The sequence below is a fragment of the Prunus mume genome, linkage group LG6 (genome assembly GCF_029339155.1).
Source record: "Prunus mume cultivar Tortuosa linkage group LG6, ASM2933915v1, whole genome shotgun sequence".
Classification (NCBI taxonomy): Eukaryota; Viridiplantae; Streptophyta; class Magnoliopsida; order Rosales; family Rosaceae; genus Prunus; species Prunus mume.
Window position 1 is genome coordinate 11,267,711 of NC_142703.1, and position 18,501 is coordinate 11,286,211.

General features: G+C 37.3%; 4 protein-coding genes across 4 annotated transcripts; 3 read left to right on the forward strand and 1 right to left on the reverse strand.

Moving 5' to 3' along the window:
- Window positions 1–184: 184 nt before the first annotated feature.
- On the forward strand, window positions 185–4,446 carry LOC103334698 (Actin binding Calponin homology (CH) domain-containing protein). Its single transcript, XM_008237678.2, has 14 exons — window positions 185–541; window positions 639–812; window positions 1,029–1,276; window positions 1,384–1,555; window positions 1,691–1,729; window positions 1,851–1,919; window positions 2,006–2,122; window positions 2,278–2,489; window positions 2,595–2,750; window positions 3,067–3,266; window positions 3,351–3,508; window positions 3,650–3,746; window positions 3,851–3,942; window positions 4,038–4,446. The coding sequence occupies exons 1-14, from the start codon at window positions 455–457 to the stop codon at window positions 4,221–4,223; spliced, it is 2,007 nt and encodes a 668-aa protein (XP_008235900.2). The 5' UTR covers window positions 185–454; the 3' UTR covers window positions 4,224–4,446.
- A 2,794-nt stretch (window positions 4,447–7,240) lies between these two features.
- On the forward strand, window positions 7,241–8,343 carry LOC103334697 (transcription factor IBH1-like). Its single transcript, XM_008237677.2, has one exon. It carries the CDS (start codon window positions 7,630–7,632, stop codon window positions 8,104–8,106), a length of 477 nt encoding a protein of 158 aa, XP_008235899.2. The 5' UTR covers window positions 7,241–7,629; the 3' UTR covers window positions 8,107–8,343.
- A 2,856-nt stretch (window positions 8,344–11,199) lies between these two features.
- LOC103334696 (transcription factor IBH1-like) lies at window positions 11,200–12,375 on the forward strand. Its single transcript, XM_008237676.3, has one exon. It carries the CDS (start codon window positions 11,512–11,514, stop codon window positions 11,998–12,000), a length of 489 nt encoding a protein of 162 aa, XP_008235898.2. The 5' UTR covers window positions 11,200–11,511; the 3' UTR covers window positions 12,001–12,375.
- Window positions 12,376–13,956: 1,581 nt separating this feature from the next.
- On the reverse strand, window positions 13,957–16,911 carry LOC103334695 (Sodium Bile acid symporter family). The gene is given in 6 exon segments (XM_008237675.2): window positions 13,957–14,524; window positions 14,979–15,226; window positions 15,318–15,494; window positions 15,496–15,625; window positions 15,739–15,834; window positions 16,301–16,911. Coding segments are annotated over 6 exon segments (1,293 nt in total). The 5' UTR covers window positions 16,705–16,911; the 3' UTR covers window positions 13,957–14,286.
- Between the last annotated feature and the right edge of the window lie 1,590 nt (window positions 16,912–18,501).

The window sequence follows — 18,501 nt, forward strand, 5'->3', positions numbered from 1 at the left end:
TTAATCAAAGTTCAAAACTTGAACTTTGTAACGGTTGAAACTTGAAACTGTAACACCAACTGTAGTAGGATGACGAGGACGAGGACATTTTGGTCATAATTTGAATTCTCCAACGACAATGTGTTTGTGGGTCCCCTCTCCTTTCCTCCGTAGTTGGACATGATGGTCATTATTTTGAATTCTCTATCTTCATTCAAAGGAAGCAACTTTGAAGTGTGACAGCTCTGCCTCGACCCAACTGTGTTGAGTGTTTGGCCACCCTCATTTGAGCCTCCTCCTCCTACTTGTACTGCTTCCTCTGCTCTAAAGTTTCAAACTTCAAATAATTAAAAGCCATAAATCGATTAAATAAAACTTGGGTTTGTGGGGATATCAAAGAGAAAGAGTGAAAGATTTCAGCTTTCAGCTAAGCTCAGCTCAATCCTTCATCTTCTTCTTCTGGGTAGCTCCAAAAATGTCGGGTTATGTTGGCATTCTGGTTTCAGATCCATGGCTACAGAACCAGTTCACCCAAGTCGAGCTCCGCAGCTTAAAATCCCATGTATGTTCATTGTCCCTGTCTTTTCAGCATTTGGTATTTTATTTTATTTTTTATTGACAATTTTTGTTGTTGGAAATGTGTGATGATGGTGATGAAGTTTGTGAGCATGAAGAGGGAGAGTGGAAAGCTCACACTTGGAGACTTGCCTGCCAAGATGTCAAGGCTCAAAGTTGTGGGATCAGAGAATCTCACTGACCAAGACAGGACTTCTTTCATTCAAGATTTGCATCCCAACCTTGATGAAGATGTCGATTTTGAATTCTTCCTCAGGGTCTGTTTCTACCCTTTTACTTCGAAGTTCAAACCCAATTGGCAATCAATCAACTAAATAATGCTGAATGCCCTGTTTGTTATATGTTTATTGATTAGATAATGCATATAAATTTGAACTGTTGAAGAAACTGAAGCTCAAGTTATTGATTTTAAGACCCATCTTCATCTTGGTTGAATTGGAAAATGTGGTTTTATAAGTTTGCAAAAATGGCAGGTTTATTTGAAACTCCAAGCTCATGCCACTGCTACAACAGGAAGTGGTGGAAAGAACAACTCCTCATCTGCTTTTCTCAAGGCTGCAACCACCACTTTGCTTCATACAATCAGCGAATCGGAGAAGGCTTCTTATGTTGCCCATATCAATAACTACCTTGCACAGGATGATTTCCTAAAGAAATACCTTCCTATTGATCCATCAACCAATGATTTATTCGAGATCGTCAAGGATGGAGTACTTCTATGGTGATTGATTGTTCATTCATTACTGCCACTTTTGGTATCTTGTTGTTGAGTTACTTGTTTGTGGGATTGTGGATTGGATTTTTAGGGATGTGTTTCTTTGGATGCAGTAAGCTGATCAATGTGGCAGTGCCCGGGACAATCGACGAACGGGCTATCAATACAAAGAGAGTACTCAATCCGTGGGAGAGAAATGAAAATCACACTCTGTGCCTCAACTCAGCTAAAGCTGTTGGATGCACTGTGGTCAATATAGGGACTCAGGATTTCATTGAAGGAAGGGTATGCATATATGCCTTTTCATGTACATTATATAATTGGCACATGTTGTGCTACTGCTTAATTGAGTGGAGTGTTTTAACCATACATAGTTGCAATGGATACTGACCAATATTGTCCTCATTGTTTGCTTTTCAGCGTCATCTTGTTCTTGGAGTGATTTCTCAGATTATCAAGGTAAGATTTTCATGTTTATTTAAGTTTGTTTGGATATAAAGTTCATCAGCATGAAATTTGATTTTGTAAAATTTCATGGACTATATCTGAGCCATCGGTTTCCCAATGTCATGCTCTATAGATACAATTACTGGCAGACCTCAACTTGAAGAAAACACCTCAATTGGTGGAGTTGGTTGATGATAGTAAGGTAAGAGCGTCCTAATTCATAAAAGATAGTGGCTAGGTTTTAAACCAACAAATTGTCTAATGTCTTCTTATCTTCAAAATCAACAGGATGTGGAGGAGTTGATGAGTCTACCACCAGAGAAGATATTACTGAGGTGGATGAATTTCCAACTGAAGAAAGCAGGATATAAAAAGATAGTCACAAACTTCTCCTCTGATGTCAAGGTATGAGAATAAGTTAATACTTTGTCAAGGTTGATGGACAAAGCATTCCTTCTTTATTTAGAGAAGCAAATAGGAAAGGTGTAGCCACATAGATTTGACATACATTGCAAGGATATTGCTTGTGTTTGAGGGTATGAGATATGTCTGTCTTGCAGGATGCAGAGGCCTATGCTCACCTCTTAAATGTTCTGGCACCTGAGCACAGTAATCCATCTGCATTGGCTGCAAAGAATCCTTTGGAAAGAGCAAAGTTAGTTCTTGAACATGCAGATAGGATGGGATGCAAGAGATACTTGACTGCAAAAGATATTGTTGAAGGATCCCCAAACCTTAACCTTGCTTTTGTTGCACATATTTTCCAGCATAGGTGAGAATTGAGAATTAACCCTACTTCAGCAATGTATTCCTTATAGTCTTATAGAATGGCTACTTTCATAGTGTTAAAAGCTAAGTTCTACTCATTCACTTGTAGGAATGGGCTCTCAACCCAAACAAAGCAGATATCGTTCCTTGAAAATTTGGCAGATGACACTCAAATTTCCAGAGAAGAGAGGGCATTTCGCTTCTGGATGAATAGTCTCGGAAATTCGACATATATCAATAATGTCTTTGAAGACCTCAGAAACGGGTAAAAACTCATTTTGTTTTGAACTTCTATGATAATAAATGGTTAATATCGCTGTGTTTGTCTATCCTCCTGAACCTAAGTTATTCATATTCTGATCAACTTATTATAGTTTTGCACCTGGCGGCATGTATCTTCACATCACAACAAAACCAAAATTCCAAACTTTAAAATTTTCTAAAAACATTGAGATAATTGTTTAAATGTCATAATTGATGTAAACTAAATTCAAGTGCTTCCACAGTTAGACATTGCAAGCTATTCAAACTGATTGATCTTTAATTTCATCTGGAGCTGAAGTGAAATTGGTCCTCTGCAGGTGGGCACTTCTGGAGTCCCTGGAGAAGATTTCACCAGGCATTGTCAATTGGAAGATTGCAAACAAGCCTCCAATCAAAATGCCATTCAGAAAAGTAGAAAACTGCAATCAGGTCGTAAAAATCGGGAAACAATTGAAGTTTTCTTTGGTAAATATTGCTGGAAATGATATTGTGCAGGGGAATAAAAAGTTAATACTTGGTAAGTCCGCTGGAATGCTTATGGCTAGTGCATTCAAAACACAGGAAACTATTGGTATGCTTATTATATGCTTTCACTTTTCAGCTTATTTGTGGCAATTGATGCGGTACAACATCCTACAACTACTAAAGAACTTGAGATTTCACTCTCATGGGAAGGAAATCACTGATGCTGATATTCTGGAATGGGCCAACACCAAAGTTAGTAGCACAAGAAGCAATAGCCGCATGAATAGTTTTAAGGTACCATTTGTATTTCATGTATAATAGTGATGAAAAAAGAAGTAGAAAAACAAAATGCACTTCTTTTGCCTGATATTTCCAATCATTGGCATAAAACAGTAGGAATATATTTCATCATAAGTTACTGTTCCAATCTTACAGGATAAGAGTTTGTCAGATGGCACTTTCTTCCTTGAATTGCTGAGCGCTGTGCAGCCTAGAGTGGTAAATTGGAGCCTTGTTACCAAAGGAGTAACTGGTATGTGTCCCTCTTATTTTCATGCGGTAAAAAATTTAAGTTCTTCAAGTTCGTCTGTTGCTTTGATGCCTTATGTTGTTTTCTTTAATTTCTGAACAATGTAGATGATGAGAAAAAGATGAATGCCACCTACATCATCAGTATTGCAAGGAAGCTGGGATGTTCAATATTTTTGCTTCCTGAAGACATAACTGAGGTACTTTTGGGATCATTACCTTGGCTTTGTTTTAAACTACTAAACTTTTCATCAATTCCTTTTTCTGATGAACAATTTTGTTTTCGTTTCGTCAGGTGAATCAAAAGATGATCCTTACGTTGACTGCAAGCATAATGTACTGGTTCTTGAAACAACCTGTTGAGGACAGACCATCTGGGATTTCAGATAGTGAGGGTTCCAGCCAACTGGAGACAATCTCCAATTCCACAACTGATGACTCTGCTTCTGAGTCATCAATGGAGGAGCATGGAAATTTATAAACATGCTAGGATTGGGAAACTCTTACCAAGTTTCTATTTTTAAGCTCATGAGTTTTCTCTTCCCTTTATTTTTATTTTTTCTGTTAAAATTGATTGCAAAATTGATTGCAATAATCAATATATGTAATAGTAGGAATTGAAGTGTTTTCTCAAACCAAATTTTGTTCAGGCAGCATATGTGAATAGCCTACCCATTTGTATTATTTAAATGACATTTTGATTATATGGTCCTCTGTTGTTGTAGCATTTCTTTCAACCAATTTGGTTAAGGCTCAAAATGCAATTGTATATTAATCTGGCAACAAATAATATAACCAACCAGTTTGATGGCCTTTGATGAATATTATATTTCTTTTTTTGGCCAAAGATGCAAAGGTGGAAAATCTTGCTGTACAGAAGCCCTTTGGGGGTCAACCTAATGCCACTTGACTTGACATGACATGTCTTGTTCTTCTGTCTTAGTCTTGCAGTGGATTTTCTGTTAGGTTTTTATTTTTTTTATTTTTAGCAATCACGAATAAGATCCATGGACTTGTTTCAGTTTGGTTTGGTAAGCTTTCATAGTCCTTCTTTGATTGTGGATTAACTCAAAATGGTTCATGATCTAATTCAATATGGTAGTTCTCAAAATTTTCTATAGGGTCATTGTCTAATTGTCATTACAGAATATCAACTAAACACTGTTACGTCATTTGGTGAATAAAAAAATAAAACCCTCAATTAGACATTGTTACGTCATTTAATGAATAAAATTTGTTGTTCGTAGAAGCCACGATGACACCTGTGAGTGACTCATCACAAGCCAGTGGTGGTCCTGACTATAGCAAATTGAAGATGCATAAATTAACCAACATGTGGATAATCCTGCTTATTATCTCAACACACATAGCTTAATTATGAGTTTCTTAAAGTCTAATACTAAAGCTTTGGTTTGTGTATGGCCATTTGAAGGCAAGCCAGGCCCACCCCATATTAATTCCTCAAGCTTTGCCATTGAAGGCCAAAACAGAAACTCCATGTTTGCTCTGTGCATTGCCTTTTGTTTTGCATCTCTGTCAATCACTCACTTGAGCATACGTATATTTTCTATTTTCCAGGGGAAAACAAGCCATATGCATGCCATTAAAATTAAACTATCTTCAGTTGTCCCGTGGGATTTTCATGAGACCCAAAGGACAAATTAAACAAAAGACATAACTTTTCAACGTGCTGAGACGTGAGAGGGGCACACAAAACAGACATCGATCACCATTTTCGCTCCTTAATTTCTTGCTTTCTCACAGAGAACAGTGTAATTCAGCATCTTCCAATATGTAACTGTTCATATGAACTATTTATGTCTACATTTTTGTTGTTGCCAATAGTTAAGAATGGGAAAGGGGTTTTCTCGCACATATAGTGTCAAGTGTTATGGAAATTTGAATGTGAAATCACTTGTTAAGGCCTTTTTCATACGGCTGACCCTTTATATCTACATGTTTTATCAATTATTATGACAAACGTAGGGTGGAGCCGCCCTTAAGGTAGAGTGGACTCCAATCCTTTACAAATATTTAGAATAATAGCAATTAGTTATCCTATTTGCGCAAAATTAGTCCATTTCACCCCAATAGCTCCTCAAGTGAAAAAGAAAATTATAATTCACGCATTCATTAAAAATTTATGATTTCGCCCTTAATGATTAATCGAAGCATCAAGAAGCGCATTATTATTATTGGTAATATAATTATAAAATGTGATCAATCAATTTCATCTGGTGTTATTCGTGGTGGTTCAATCAACCACAAGCATATTCGTACATTAGGCGAACTAGCCCTTAGGGTGGCAAAGGTGTTATCAGCTATGTGGTCACTCTGAGCTATACGTACAAATTCACCTGCCCCTCTCTCTCTCTCTCTCTCTCTCTCTCTCTCTCTCTAACACATAGGGACTTAAAAAACTTAGGTACTCAACAATGATGTATAAGTTATAATATAAAAATAAAAATTTAATTTATAAAAAATAAAAGATCAAATTTTTTTTTTTTTTTGGTCGAAATAAAAGATCAAATTTTGAATGTTACTTTTGTCACCAGCAGTCATAACGAATTAGATTTTAAAATTGTTATAAAATAATACTAAAACTTACATCGATTTGCAAATTCTCACTTTCCTCATAAATATTGTCACTTCACATGATCAACGGAAAACCTATACTTTATCATCAAATTCAAAGCAGTACACTTTTACACCAGTAGCTAGCTCCCCTTTTTATGGGATCTTAGTGAAAAGTTGAAACTTATGAGGGGAAATGTTCAATATGCATGTTGTCATTTCATTTAGTTCAAATCCCATATTAGGAGTTGTTCGTGTTCTCTTTTCCTACATAGAAACTCTTAATATAGGATTTTAACTTATAATATAATGTCGTTGAAAGAATTCATTCTAGTTTTAGGAGTCTGAATTCTTTCAACAACATTATATTATGAGTTAAAGTACTCTACTACTAAAACTAGAAGCCTCAACGACATCTACGGCTGTCTTCCAATGTGAAGAAAATTAAAGTAACACTTGATATACAAGGCACATAACATTACATGTCGGCCGCCGGCCATTGCTATCATGTCATATACGTCCACCACAATACATAGCTAACCAACCATCACCATGCACTAAATATGTATATCATGTCATTGGCTTATAAACCAAAAGGAGACAAGTTCGAATATAATACCGAGAGAGGGATATAAACATCAAGTTAGTGAGAGAAAGATGCATAACAGAACAAAATGAAGAGAGAAAAAATTAAAAGGCCCCATAATCCAAGTGGGTAAATGGAACCATGTGCGCTCATATGCTGGTTGGTCCTTTTGTAGCCCCACGAAGCCTCCTTTTCACCTCCAAAACTCATGTTGAAAATGAAAGAGGCTATAAACTTATTATTCAATTCCATTATCTCTCCCCATCCCTAATTTAATTAATAATATTCATATTTGATTTTATTAAAGGTTGATTCTTCAAGTCTCCTTCTTCTTTACACCTCCCATTTCCAATATTCTCTCTCTCTCTCTCTCTCTCACTCTCAAATCCTCTTTCTTTTCCCATTTCCCTCTCATCATCTCTCTTCCTTAAATTGCCCAATCACATTATCCCTCTCTAGATCTCCTGTTGTTTTGGGGTAGTTTTGAAGGAGAGACAGTGTTGTCAGAGTTCACAAACTAAATTCTCTCCTCTTTGTCCTGGTGGTTTGTGAGCAAACTGGACCCCTTTGTGTCAGAAGAAAATCTCTTATCTTGTTCATTTGTCTTTCCTCCTAAAAGTTCACCTCTAGCTTTCTAATTTCAAGTACCCCAAGCCCAACTGAACTCTTCCATCAAACCCTAATTTTGTTTCCCCCTACAAACATATATATACATATATAGAATCCCATGAATTCTCCCAACCCTAATTCACTGAAGTATAGGTTCACCAAAGGCTTGCTCAAAGCCCTAGCCAGAATAAACAAGCATCAACCCAGATCATCATCTTTTTCTTCAAGAGAGATCCAGCGACGATATAGGAGAATTAAGACTGCTGCATATGCATCCATGGCTTGTGCTGTAGGGACGAGAAGAGCTTGGAGCCGGGAGTTGCTTTGGAAGATCCGAAACCAAGCACGAAATGGCGGAGTTTTGAGGAGAATTGGTCGTAGTACTACTAGTACTCACTACCTCATGAAGAAAAGATCTCAGAAGAAGCCGGTTGTGGAGGGTTTAGGGCGAATCGATGAGCTGCGGAAGGTTGTACCGGGCGGTGAAGACATGGATACTTGGAGCTTGTTGGAGGAGACAGCCCATTACATGAAGTGCCTTACCACACAGGTAAAGGTGATGAGGACAATTGTGGCAATTTACTCTACTACTTGAGTGTTGACCCTAAATCCCTTACAGGAACACCAAAAAATACAAAAAAAGAGATGTATAATTATTATGTACTTGATCTGGATATGGTAAAATAAAATAAAAGTGAAAGAGGATATACAAGGTATGAAGAACTACTCTTATTTGTCAAATTGGGGAGATGTAGTGATGTTAATTATTACTTCTGTTCTTATATTTTTGTGTGTGTATATATATATATATTTCTATCGCGTCTTGTAGTTATCTTAATTTTTCTTATTTGATATTTCAATTTTGAGCTTCTTAAATTGCATTTCTTGATTGGAATTGCAGATAAACAGGTACAGAAATTGACTGGATCCTAATTTCAAATTAAGATATATCTACAAATAATACGCTAATTTCTTTATTTCTTTAAAGAAAAGAGGGCGTGATGAGTACAGGAGGATGGGATTGGTCAAATAATCCATGTGACCCGTGATTTGCTTTGTCCAGTTATTAGTACTCATATCTTTTCGATATGTCCTTCCTCTCCTACCACCCGATTCAAATCAAAACTAGTCACGGAAACAAATCAATCTTATTACTTTGCAGACCGGCTTGCTTGCTTCACATGTGTTTATAAATTAACTGAAAAAATAAGATTATAATTTTTTTTTTTTTAAACTTAGCTATAGCATGCATATGCCTCAGTCGTGGAGATTTCGCAACGATTCGAAATGTAGCTCTCATGTTTTGTTTAGTACTATAGCTACGGACATTTTAGTTTGGGGTCCTATAAGACTTGGAGAGCTTTAAGATACATTTGTTTGAGTATATTTCGAACTAAGCATTCTGTGTACACTTGAGGATGAAAACTTTACCTTACTGATGTAGAGCCGAATACAAAAGTTATGATCTCTCAAGTGTTTTGAATTTGGATTCTCTTCCCACTCTCTCAAACCCAGCTTTCATGGTATCCTTCTTAATTTGGTTTAAGTAAATAAATGTGCTAAAGGGAATCACATTTTTAAACTATACTATAGTTAATCATATAATGAGTTAGTTAATGTGTACTCGTTACATCAATTATCATCATGCACGACCATCTCAAGTGATCCGATGAGGTCTAAAGCTATATATGTTACCTCTAAATAAGGCGTGCACAAATATGTATAGGAAGATAGAAAAAAGGACTGAGCGTGCGATAAGCTCCCTGTTCAAATTAAAGAACCCTTGGATCAATAACAAAGACAAACCTATAGGTCACTCCCTTGATGGTTTATAATAAGGCTAACTCAACTAGTGTAAACATATATCCCGATAATGTAGCCCAATCGACCTTTCGTTTGTGTTATGTAGAGGAAGATATTGTTGATTTGCCAATGAAAACGATAATCCCTACAGTTTGTTAATTAAGATACAGTCAGATAAAATAATGTAAATGTGTTAAGCTTGGAGCTTAAGCCTCAAGTAACTTCTCAAACTTGGAGCTAGCTTATAAGCTTGCTGCAATGCAAATGTCCCATTAATTTGGACTGAATAAATGTAAACCATAATATTGTTCTTTGAACTATTGCATGGCCGACAGCCAGCAGTGGAAACTTCTACAGATTTGGAAAGGCAAGCAGAGGAGCATAGAGCATATGCTTTTGACTAAGTGATGACAACCCAACAATTAAAAATGTGATGAAAGATGGCCGTATTTTTGTAGTATTCTATAACGATCCTAGTGGTTTGAGGAGGCGTCTAATTAAGCTCATTAAACAATAAAGCCAGTTTTATAACTTGTTGGCCAACACCAAAAGAAAGGAAATTAAAATTAAAATTAATCTATGCAATATGTCAACCTAATGCATATTTGTTCTTGTGTGAGAAAATTAAATATTCGTACCAAAAGTAAAAATAATAAAAAATATTCGCGTGTGTGTGCTCAATGAGGGTGCACACAAAACACTGAGTCAGCGTGCGCATTAGTGGTCCAAACAATGCCCTAATTAATTCAGAGAGGTAGGCAGATGTGTTGATCCAACTTAATTTGAATATTAAGCCTAATTATGAGTTAGTTAATCAGTCTAATTCTAGAGCTTGGTGAAGGGTATGTCATGTAACCTAGGCCCACCCATGTTCTTATTTTTGCTAGTGATCGAATTGAAGCAGTGGATCATTTGGTTGAAAGCTCCAATCAAGTGTGCATTTTGGCATGCATGCATATCTGTCAGTTTGTTCTTTAGAAGTTATTTAAGGTCCTTTTTAATTTGGCATATGATTAAAGTAATTAAAAAAAAAAAGACCTTAGGGAAATAAATTACCCTAATTAATGTCAACATCACTTTCATGGGGAAATTAAAAACTAGATATGTATTGGTTTTCATGCTCCAAGATTTTGTAATAGAGATAGATGGCTGCCTGCTGGAATTGAAGTGGAATGCACTATTAGTTTTTTTTAGCTATAGTAGTTTTTACTATGCAACGGTCAACCTTCTTACTTACATCACGATTTTATAAGATTCATGTTGTATAATTAACGGTCCTACATTCGAGCAAAATTTATTTAATTTCTTATGATCCTTATTGAAGCCATGTGATCCTTTCATCAACACCTTCATGCATTAGTATGTATGTTTTATATATATAAATGATATTAGAGGAGTTGAGAATCAAATACCGGTCTTCGATGCATAAGTAAATGTTCTTGAAAATGTTATTTGGAGGAAGGAGATTCGAATTTGGATGCAAAGATGTGAACTCACTATCCTGACCAACTGACCTAATTCACGTCTCTAAATTAACATTGTTTTAAACATAAAGTACCCTAAAGTACTGCGGTTTAGTCTTGGTCACTAGAACGTGGCATGATGATCACCAATTCCACCCCATGCCGCCACCATTAGGTCACTGATGACCAAAAAACACAAATTAAAAATGTTGCAAAGTTGGCGTAAACAGGTATGCAACGATTTACTAGGAAATGTATATATAATCAATCCATAAAAGAACAAAGAGAGAGGAAATGGAAATTAAGACCCCACAATTAATCCAAGTGGGTAATGCAACCATGTGCTCTCATATGGTGGTTGGCTCTTAGCAACCCCACAAAACCCACTTTTCACCTCCTAAAACCCCAAAGCTAGAGAAGACCCAAGAATAATTAATATGCAATTATTTGCAGTATCCTAAAGAATTGATTCCTTGGTCTCTCTCTTCCTCTTTATACCCCCCAAATTTTATCTCTTTCTCTCACAAACACAAACACAAACACACAGACATTTGTGTCAGAACATGATTCTCCTTTTGTCCTTGTGAGCTTTGAGAGCAAGGAGGACCCTTTGTGTCAGAATAAAATCTATATATCTCCAATCGTTTGCTTGTATTTTGGTCCAATATACCTAACACCCAACTCTCAATTTCAAAACCCTATTTCCCAAAAATCCTAATTCTTTCTTAGCCACTATGAATCCAAAGAGCTTGTCTTTGAGGCATAAAACAAGTTTGAAATCTAGGTTCACCAAAGGGTTTCTTCAAGCCTTGAAGAGAATACACGGGCAAAGATCTAGGTCACCAAATGTATCTTCTCCTAGGGAGATGTGTAGGAGATACTTGAGTATTAAGATTGCTGCTGACGCATCCATGGCTTCAGCAGTTGGGTCTAGAAGAGCTTGGAGCCGAGCTTTGCTTACGAAGATTCGAAGCCACGGGGCTCCGCGGGTTTATAAGTACTCAGCCAGAAGAATTGATAACAGTAAGAAGAAGAAGAAGAAGTGCGAGGATGGTGAGGAGATTGGTGTTAATAGTGAGGCGAATGAGCTTCGAAAGTTTGTGCCAGGTGGGGAAGCCATGGATATTTGCAGCTTGTTGGATGAGGCTGCCCATTACATAAAGTGTCTCAACACTCAGGTAAAGGTGATGAGAAGGATTGCAGATATTTACTCTGCTGCTTGATGATCATTGATCGGCTATGTTCTTAATTGTGTGGATTGGTTTATATATAATAATTACAATTTCAATCATCCAAAAAGAGAACAATTATGATATGAAAAATGAAGTTGCAGTGTAACCATGGAAGCAAAATAAAATGAAAACAGAAATATGTAATACAGCTCTAGAAGTTGTTGATTTTTATGTGGGAAGCTGATGGGTTTTATGGTTTTCACCAAGTAATCCATCTGTTTACTTGGATTAAGAGAGTTGTGATGAGAGAGAGAGAGAGAGAGAGCATCTTGTTAGATGTGTTGATAGAGGATTAAGAGTCCAAGTAAATCATGATTATGCTTTGATTTCTCCAAGTAATCCATATGTTTACTTTGAGGGTTGTCATCCAATTGTTTCATGTACAGACAGAGAATGATTTCTTTATCCTAACCATATATGTTTCTGCCTCACTCTTGAATTATTCATTTCTCTTGTGGGTTAAAGCTTCTTTGAAAATACAAGCACAAACTGTATAATTTGTGTCAAAACATGGGCTTTTTTTACCAAATTTTAGTTCAATATATCTAACCAAAGAAAAAGGATCTACTAATTTCTGATTAAGTTAAAATCTGTTGTCCAAATTGTTTGTCTTCTTTATATTTCAAGGTATGAAGGATTAGTTATAAGCTGTTACAATCGTATCATTTTGTGGGGATTAGATGAGATAAGTTTTCTTCATAAGTAATCCATCTTCTACCTGCAAGTTGGTCAAAAAAATTTCATTTCCTTCAACCTACCTTAGATTTAGCGACTTATCCAATTCAGTCCAATTCTAGGCACCAAAGGAGCCCTACCGAACTATAAGTTGTTAAGCCCCAATTGAGCTAATATTAAGTGCAATACAAAAGTTTATAATCAAATTTGAAGGCATGCATCACAACATTTTCTGCATGGGCTCTAGTGTTTTCAAAGGCATAGGCGCACGTCGAAGCGAGAAGGGAGAAAATCGCCTTAGGCATTTCATTGTTTAGCTATTTGCACGCATAGCGTGCACATCAACGGTGAGGTGTAGGAAAGTGCTGTGAGGAGCAGCTTTATGGCTTTGCGAGGCGCATATGCAAGAGGAAGAAGAAGACCACGTGAGGTGCTTGAAAACTTCAAGACTTACGCCTCTCCTTACTCAACTAAAAACGCCTCGCCTCTACACCTCGTCTTTCAAAACATTGATGGGCTCTCCTTTGTATGTTCATCATATTTAAAATATAAAATAAGTTTCTCATTTTGCCACTATCCAATCATAGATGACAAATTGATCAATATATCTAACAATTTCACCACAAAATTCTTTGTTCTTTGTTATAAAGAAAAAAAACTATGTCAACCAATTCAAAAATATATCCCTATCCAAGTATCAACATACATGTAAACAATAACAGGCTGCTTAAAAAGATAAATCAACAGAAATTAATTAACTGAAAATGATGATTAAATTGAGTTTTCAGTAACTTTCATCATACTTTTCAGCAATATATTCCATCTCTTCTTTGCATTTTTCAAGTCACCCTTCTCTGCACAGTTCATAAACACTTGCGAGTATTGTAATATGGAAGCCATCTTTTAATGGAGCTAGCATCGTCAGCCGTTGATTGTAGGGTTCTTCAATGCAGCTGCTGGCTAAGAAACTGAAGCCATGGTTGGTTTTGTTAGTTTTCACTGCAGAGCCCTAATTCTAATTTTCCAAAATCAATTCTGACTTGGGGCCCAAGTTGGGAATGTTGCTTGGGCAGCACGAGAAGTAGCTTTTGCTGATTAGCCCACCAGCGCGTGTTTCCAAAAAGTACTAAATTGACAGTACCGCACGACACAAGTTTAATATAGAGAAGAAATTTCAGTAGTAACTTAAGAAAAGGCAAATTGATTGGCCTCTGGGCAACTTGTAACCCCAAAAAAGGGGTAAAATGCAAGCATGTTGATGACAATGCACTCTACAACCCAATTTTTTTTATATTTTTTTTCTTTTGATTGTTTACAAAGTAGCAAGATGAAGGTCCTATAATATAAAATGCTTAACAACTTTACAATTCTAGCCTAAACTATTGTTTTCCCGCCATCTATATTTTGGCTCCTGATCCTCTGTATGCAGTATTGCTTTACAGTTCAGTTGAGGTGGTTCAGCACGGCCACTACCGATCCCTCTTCTATTTTACCTTCTTCGTTATGTTCTGCGTCAGTATCCCTGACCCTGACCATCATCGGTATGCACTAAATTAGCGTTATCGTATGCCCCCGTGAATTCTCTGATTGTTGCTTTCACTACTAAGCCTTCATTGTAGAACCAGTTTGAGGAATCAGTAGGGAAGGCAGGTCTCTGATTTGAGAGCCGGTGCCCCAGAAAGAGGCAAGAAAAAGGCCCACGATAGCCATGGCAACAACCGAACATGCTGGAGGAACCGCCTGGCTGCTTCCAAGGAACTGGCTTGCCAGGAGACCTGCCAGGGTGGAGCTTTGCATTCCTGTGCACAAGGAAAGTGTCCTGCTAACTTCTTCTTCTTGCCTGTTGTGACAACAATAAAGATCATCTATAAGGGGACACGCAGAATCAAAAGCTGCTGCTCAGGGCAGTTAAATACCCCAGCTAGATTAATGACTACCCCAGAAACTATTCGTAGAAACAGAGCCATTGTCAATACAAACCTGAGTTATAACTAGATGTCAATCACAAAGTGAACATGGAAAACTCAAAAGTAAAAAGAAGAACAAAATTTTTGTTTTGGACCTGGGTATAATTATCAAATATCCATGCTGTTTGCAAGAGCATGGAGGGACAAGATAAGCCATTACTTGCGTACTATAAAGTTCAATATCATCAAGGCGGAATCAAAATCATCAAAACAAGGGCAATGGCTACTTATTATCATATCATGCAAGGCCCACAAATCTTCATCACCATGGACAAGATATGACTTCCAACAATGAACTTTAAAATTCTAGGGGAAAGGAAGATTCACCTCAAACTTGGAATTTTGGATACCCAGTATCCAACCGTGAAGGCCACTGCGTGAAATGCTATAACTGGAAAAATCAATCGGAATCCCTCTGCAGACAGAATTTGGCTCCGATTAATTGCAAGAGGACTGCCAATGCACAATGAAGTGCAAATCATAGCAACAACTGGCATCACTGGTCCAAGGAAATTGACAACTGGTTTTGCATAAGTATTGAGCACAAGGCCAATGGTTACTGGAACAAGAACCACCTAATAGGTAAAATAAGAATGTCAAAGAAATGCATAATAAGCATAATAGAGGCAGAAGCTAAAACGCCTGCATTACTGAACTCCCAATTACCTGCAATATTGACTTTGACATGGCAACAGCATCGACTGGAACAACAGAACCAATTAAAAGGCCACTTAGTAGAGGCGTAACAATCACTGAGGCAATGGTGGTGGTGCTGGTGAGGAGAATGCTCAAGGCCACATCTCCTTTGCTCAAAAAACTAGCATAGCTAGATAGCTGAGCCCCTGGCAACACAAGTGGTGAGGACAAAGCCAGCGTAGAAAATCCTAGACACGCCAAATGCCTTTGCAATCAGTACCCCGAGAACCGGTTTCAACATATACTGTGCCATAAACCCAATAGAGAGCGGTAAAGGTCTGCAATAGATGAGAAGTAAAGAATATTGGGACAGCTCACTCAAACTCTTACAAGCAGACTAGAATAATGACAGTAAGAAGAATATATACACAATGGTGAATAAAGATATTACCTTTTAAATGCAAGAGCAAAATCATCAATGGAAAGTTTGATTCCAATAGAGAGCATGATCCCACCAAGAGCAGGGGCATATAAATCCTTAGATACCCTGTATTAACTTTGAATTAATACATTGCTGAGCTGATGTAAAACTTGAGAAAATACAGTCTGTTTGGCATGTAATCTGCTGAAAAAATTGAAAAAAAATCTTCAAGTAGAAAAACTAGGTACCCAGAGTCCCTCTGGTGCCTAAAATCAAACACATGCAAGCAGTCCCAGCTCCTAACTTATATATTTTGAAACCACACAGGTAAAGCTTCAGAAATTGAGAGTTAAATGAAATACAACATTAACATATACAAAAGGGTATCCAAAAATAGTATTAATTTATAAAGTTAATCCCTCAGAACTCCTTGCTAAGCAAAAAAAGAATATTTCTCTATCCATATATATAAAATAATCCAACTTGGACTTGCAAGAAACAACAAAAACAGAATCCCAGTGCTTAATTCCCCAAGAATTCGACATGCAAAAGCATTGAAAAGGTAATAACAATTCAAGAAAACAAGACCCACCAAGTGAACGTTGAAGGCTGAGCCAGAGCAGCAACAGCAGTAGCAGCAACAACAAAGGGAAGCATTGCCGACAAGAGCTGAGACGAGTCATCGCTACTCTGCGCACCCTCTTTGGAAATTGCAGCTGATGGGTTTGTTCCAAAAGACAGCAACGAAGAGTTGCCTTCTCTCCACTGTGACCCGACTCTCCCTATATAAGGCGACGTAGAGCAAGCTTTTATCCACAGACCAACCCCATTTTTCAATACCCTTTTGGGAAACGAACAGGAAGAAGATGAAGAAGAAAAGGAAGACCTCGGTGTGTAAGAATTTCGTTTTGTGAAGAGCTTTGAGGTTGTGGTGTGAGGTGTCAGAGAAAGGAAGGGTATTGAGGTCATTGAGTAGCAGATGGAAGTGGTGGACATGGCAGGTGGGTTCGGTGGTTAAAGGGGGGAGGGGTTCTTTCGCCGGAGAACGGTGGTTTCCGGCTAGGATTTAGAGAAGGAAGGAAAAGGAGAGGTGGTGGTGAGCGTAAACGTGAAGGAGATGAAGTGATAGATTGACTGATTTTTATAGGTTATAGAATTGATTTATTTATTTTATTTGCAAAAAATCAGAGAGAGAAGGAAAGGGAAGGGCTGTTTTGGTGTGGGTTAGTTATATGGGTCGCTGGAATTTGTGAACTGGGTCAATGGGCGCGCTTGGATCGCAGAAATGGAGGGTAATGATGAGATTAACGTGGCAGATGTATAAATTGTATTTGATTTTGCTTAAATGTCCCTGGTTTACTGTATATTTCCCGCTTAACGTGGCAGGAGACGAAGTCGCATTTGATTTTGCAGACATGTCCTCGGTTTATTGTATGTTTTTCGGACCACAAAACCTTCTTTACATTTTCCGGTTGAGGACCCCATGTTTTATTGTTTTGTGAGCATCGGCCTATGTCTCTCTCAACTACGATGATTACAAACAAACAAAATAAATAAATAAAAATAAAACTACGGTGAAGAATAAGCCTGCACAAAAATGATTCGATGCTAAAGAATAATCCTATATGAGCTGAGTGTAAGTAATGCTTGTTAATTTGTGAGTAATTGTACATATTCGATTTTTTTTTCTTTATAAAGTTATGTATTTTTGTGTTTTTAGCAATTGGTTAAGAGCGTGTACTCATGTCTTGTGTTCAAATTTCCCTTCTTAAGATCGTTTGTGTTTTATGAGAAAATAACTGTTGTGTGCGTGATTTGCTAGTGTAAAAACCCTAAAACCCGTTGATGGATATGAAATGAAATCTTTTTCTTATGTTGGTTATAATTGGTAGGAGAGTTCTGGAAAATCATGAAACTAGATAGAAAAGATGGGTAATAAAAGGGAAAGGCAAGCACCAGTGGTCAAACAAAACCACCACTGGACACTGGAACAGATCTTCTGAAGATGGACAGAAAGCCATGCAAATGGGACAACGGCCTTAAACACAGCTGTTGAGAGTTCTCTGTGATCACTGTGATCCTGCATGTGCATGCATGGAAACTAACTCTGCCGCGTTTGGCTTTGTTTCTCTCCCAAGTTTGTTCCTTCTGAAAGCTAAACGCCACCAATTACGAGAGTTTGTGATGGATGGAGTGCATAAAACCAAGCACAGAAAAGAAGGCACTACCTCCTCTCGTCGCTATTTATGATGTTGACTTTGATTTTTAATATGATAAGATCAAAATATCTCAATGCAACTATTCTCACATGCTGGTTTGAGAACTGGGGAAGGAGCTGAACCTCAGAGTGTCCATCAAATCAAGGATAATTTGCAATTCCTACATTTAATTCCCAATAAAAAACTATTGGGTTGAATTGGGTTGCCATCAAATTGATTGGGATAATTTTAAATAAATAAATAAATTGATTTGGGCTACAAATCTCTCATCCTATATGGGTTTGGAAATTGGAATATAGATATGTACAAGGACAACATGAATGTTGATAGAAACCACACACATGGATGGTACCACTACAAGTGGGGATGTCTATGGCCTGCCCCGAAAAATGCTTATAATTCCATGCAATCATCTTCTTTCTTTCCCTTTCTATTTTATGAAGCAGTGGATTGAGAACAAATAATTACTTCCATTTTGTTTCTGGGCCAAGACTTGGGTCCTTTGGGGATTGGGTGGGTGTGCAGTCAATTGAGAACAACATGTTGTTTGATTTTGTTATTGGGCCTTGACTTG

What these genes read in the sequence shown, in the direction of transcription:
- LOC103334698 (XM_008237678.2), top strand. Translation starts at nt 455, where the DNA reads ATGTCGGGTTATGTTGGCATTCTGGTTTCAGATCCATGGCTACAGAAC. An exon ending in TGATTTCTCAGATTATCAAG is followed by an intron (nt 1,730 to 1,850) that starts GTAAGATTTTCA and finishes CATGCTCTATAG; the next exon opens with ATACAATTACTGGCAGACCT. An exon ending in TTTGAAGACCTCAGAAACGG is followed by an intron (nt 2,751 to 3,066) that starts GTAAAAACTCAT and finishes GGTCCTCTGCAG; the next exon opens with GTGGGCACTTCTGGAGTCCC.
- LOC103334697 (XM_008237677.2), top strand. Translation starts at nt 7,630, where the DNA reads ATGAATTCTCCCAACCCTAATTCACTGAAGTATAGGTTCACCAAAGGC.
- LOC103334696 (XM_008237676.3), top strand. Translation starts at nt 11,512, where the DNA reads ATGAATCCAAAGAGCTTGTCTTTGAGGCATAAAACAAGTTTGAAATCT.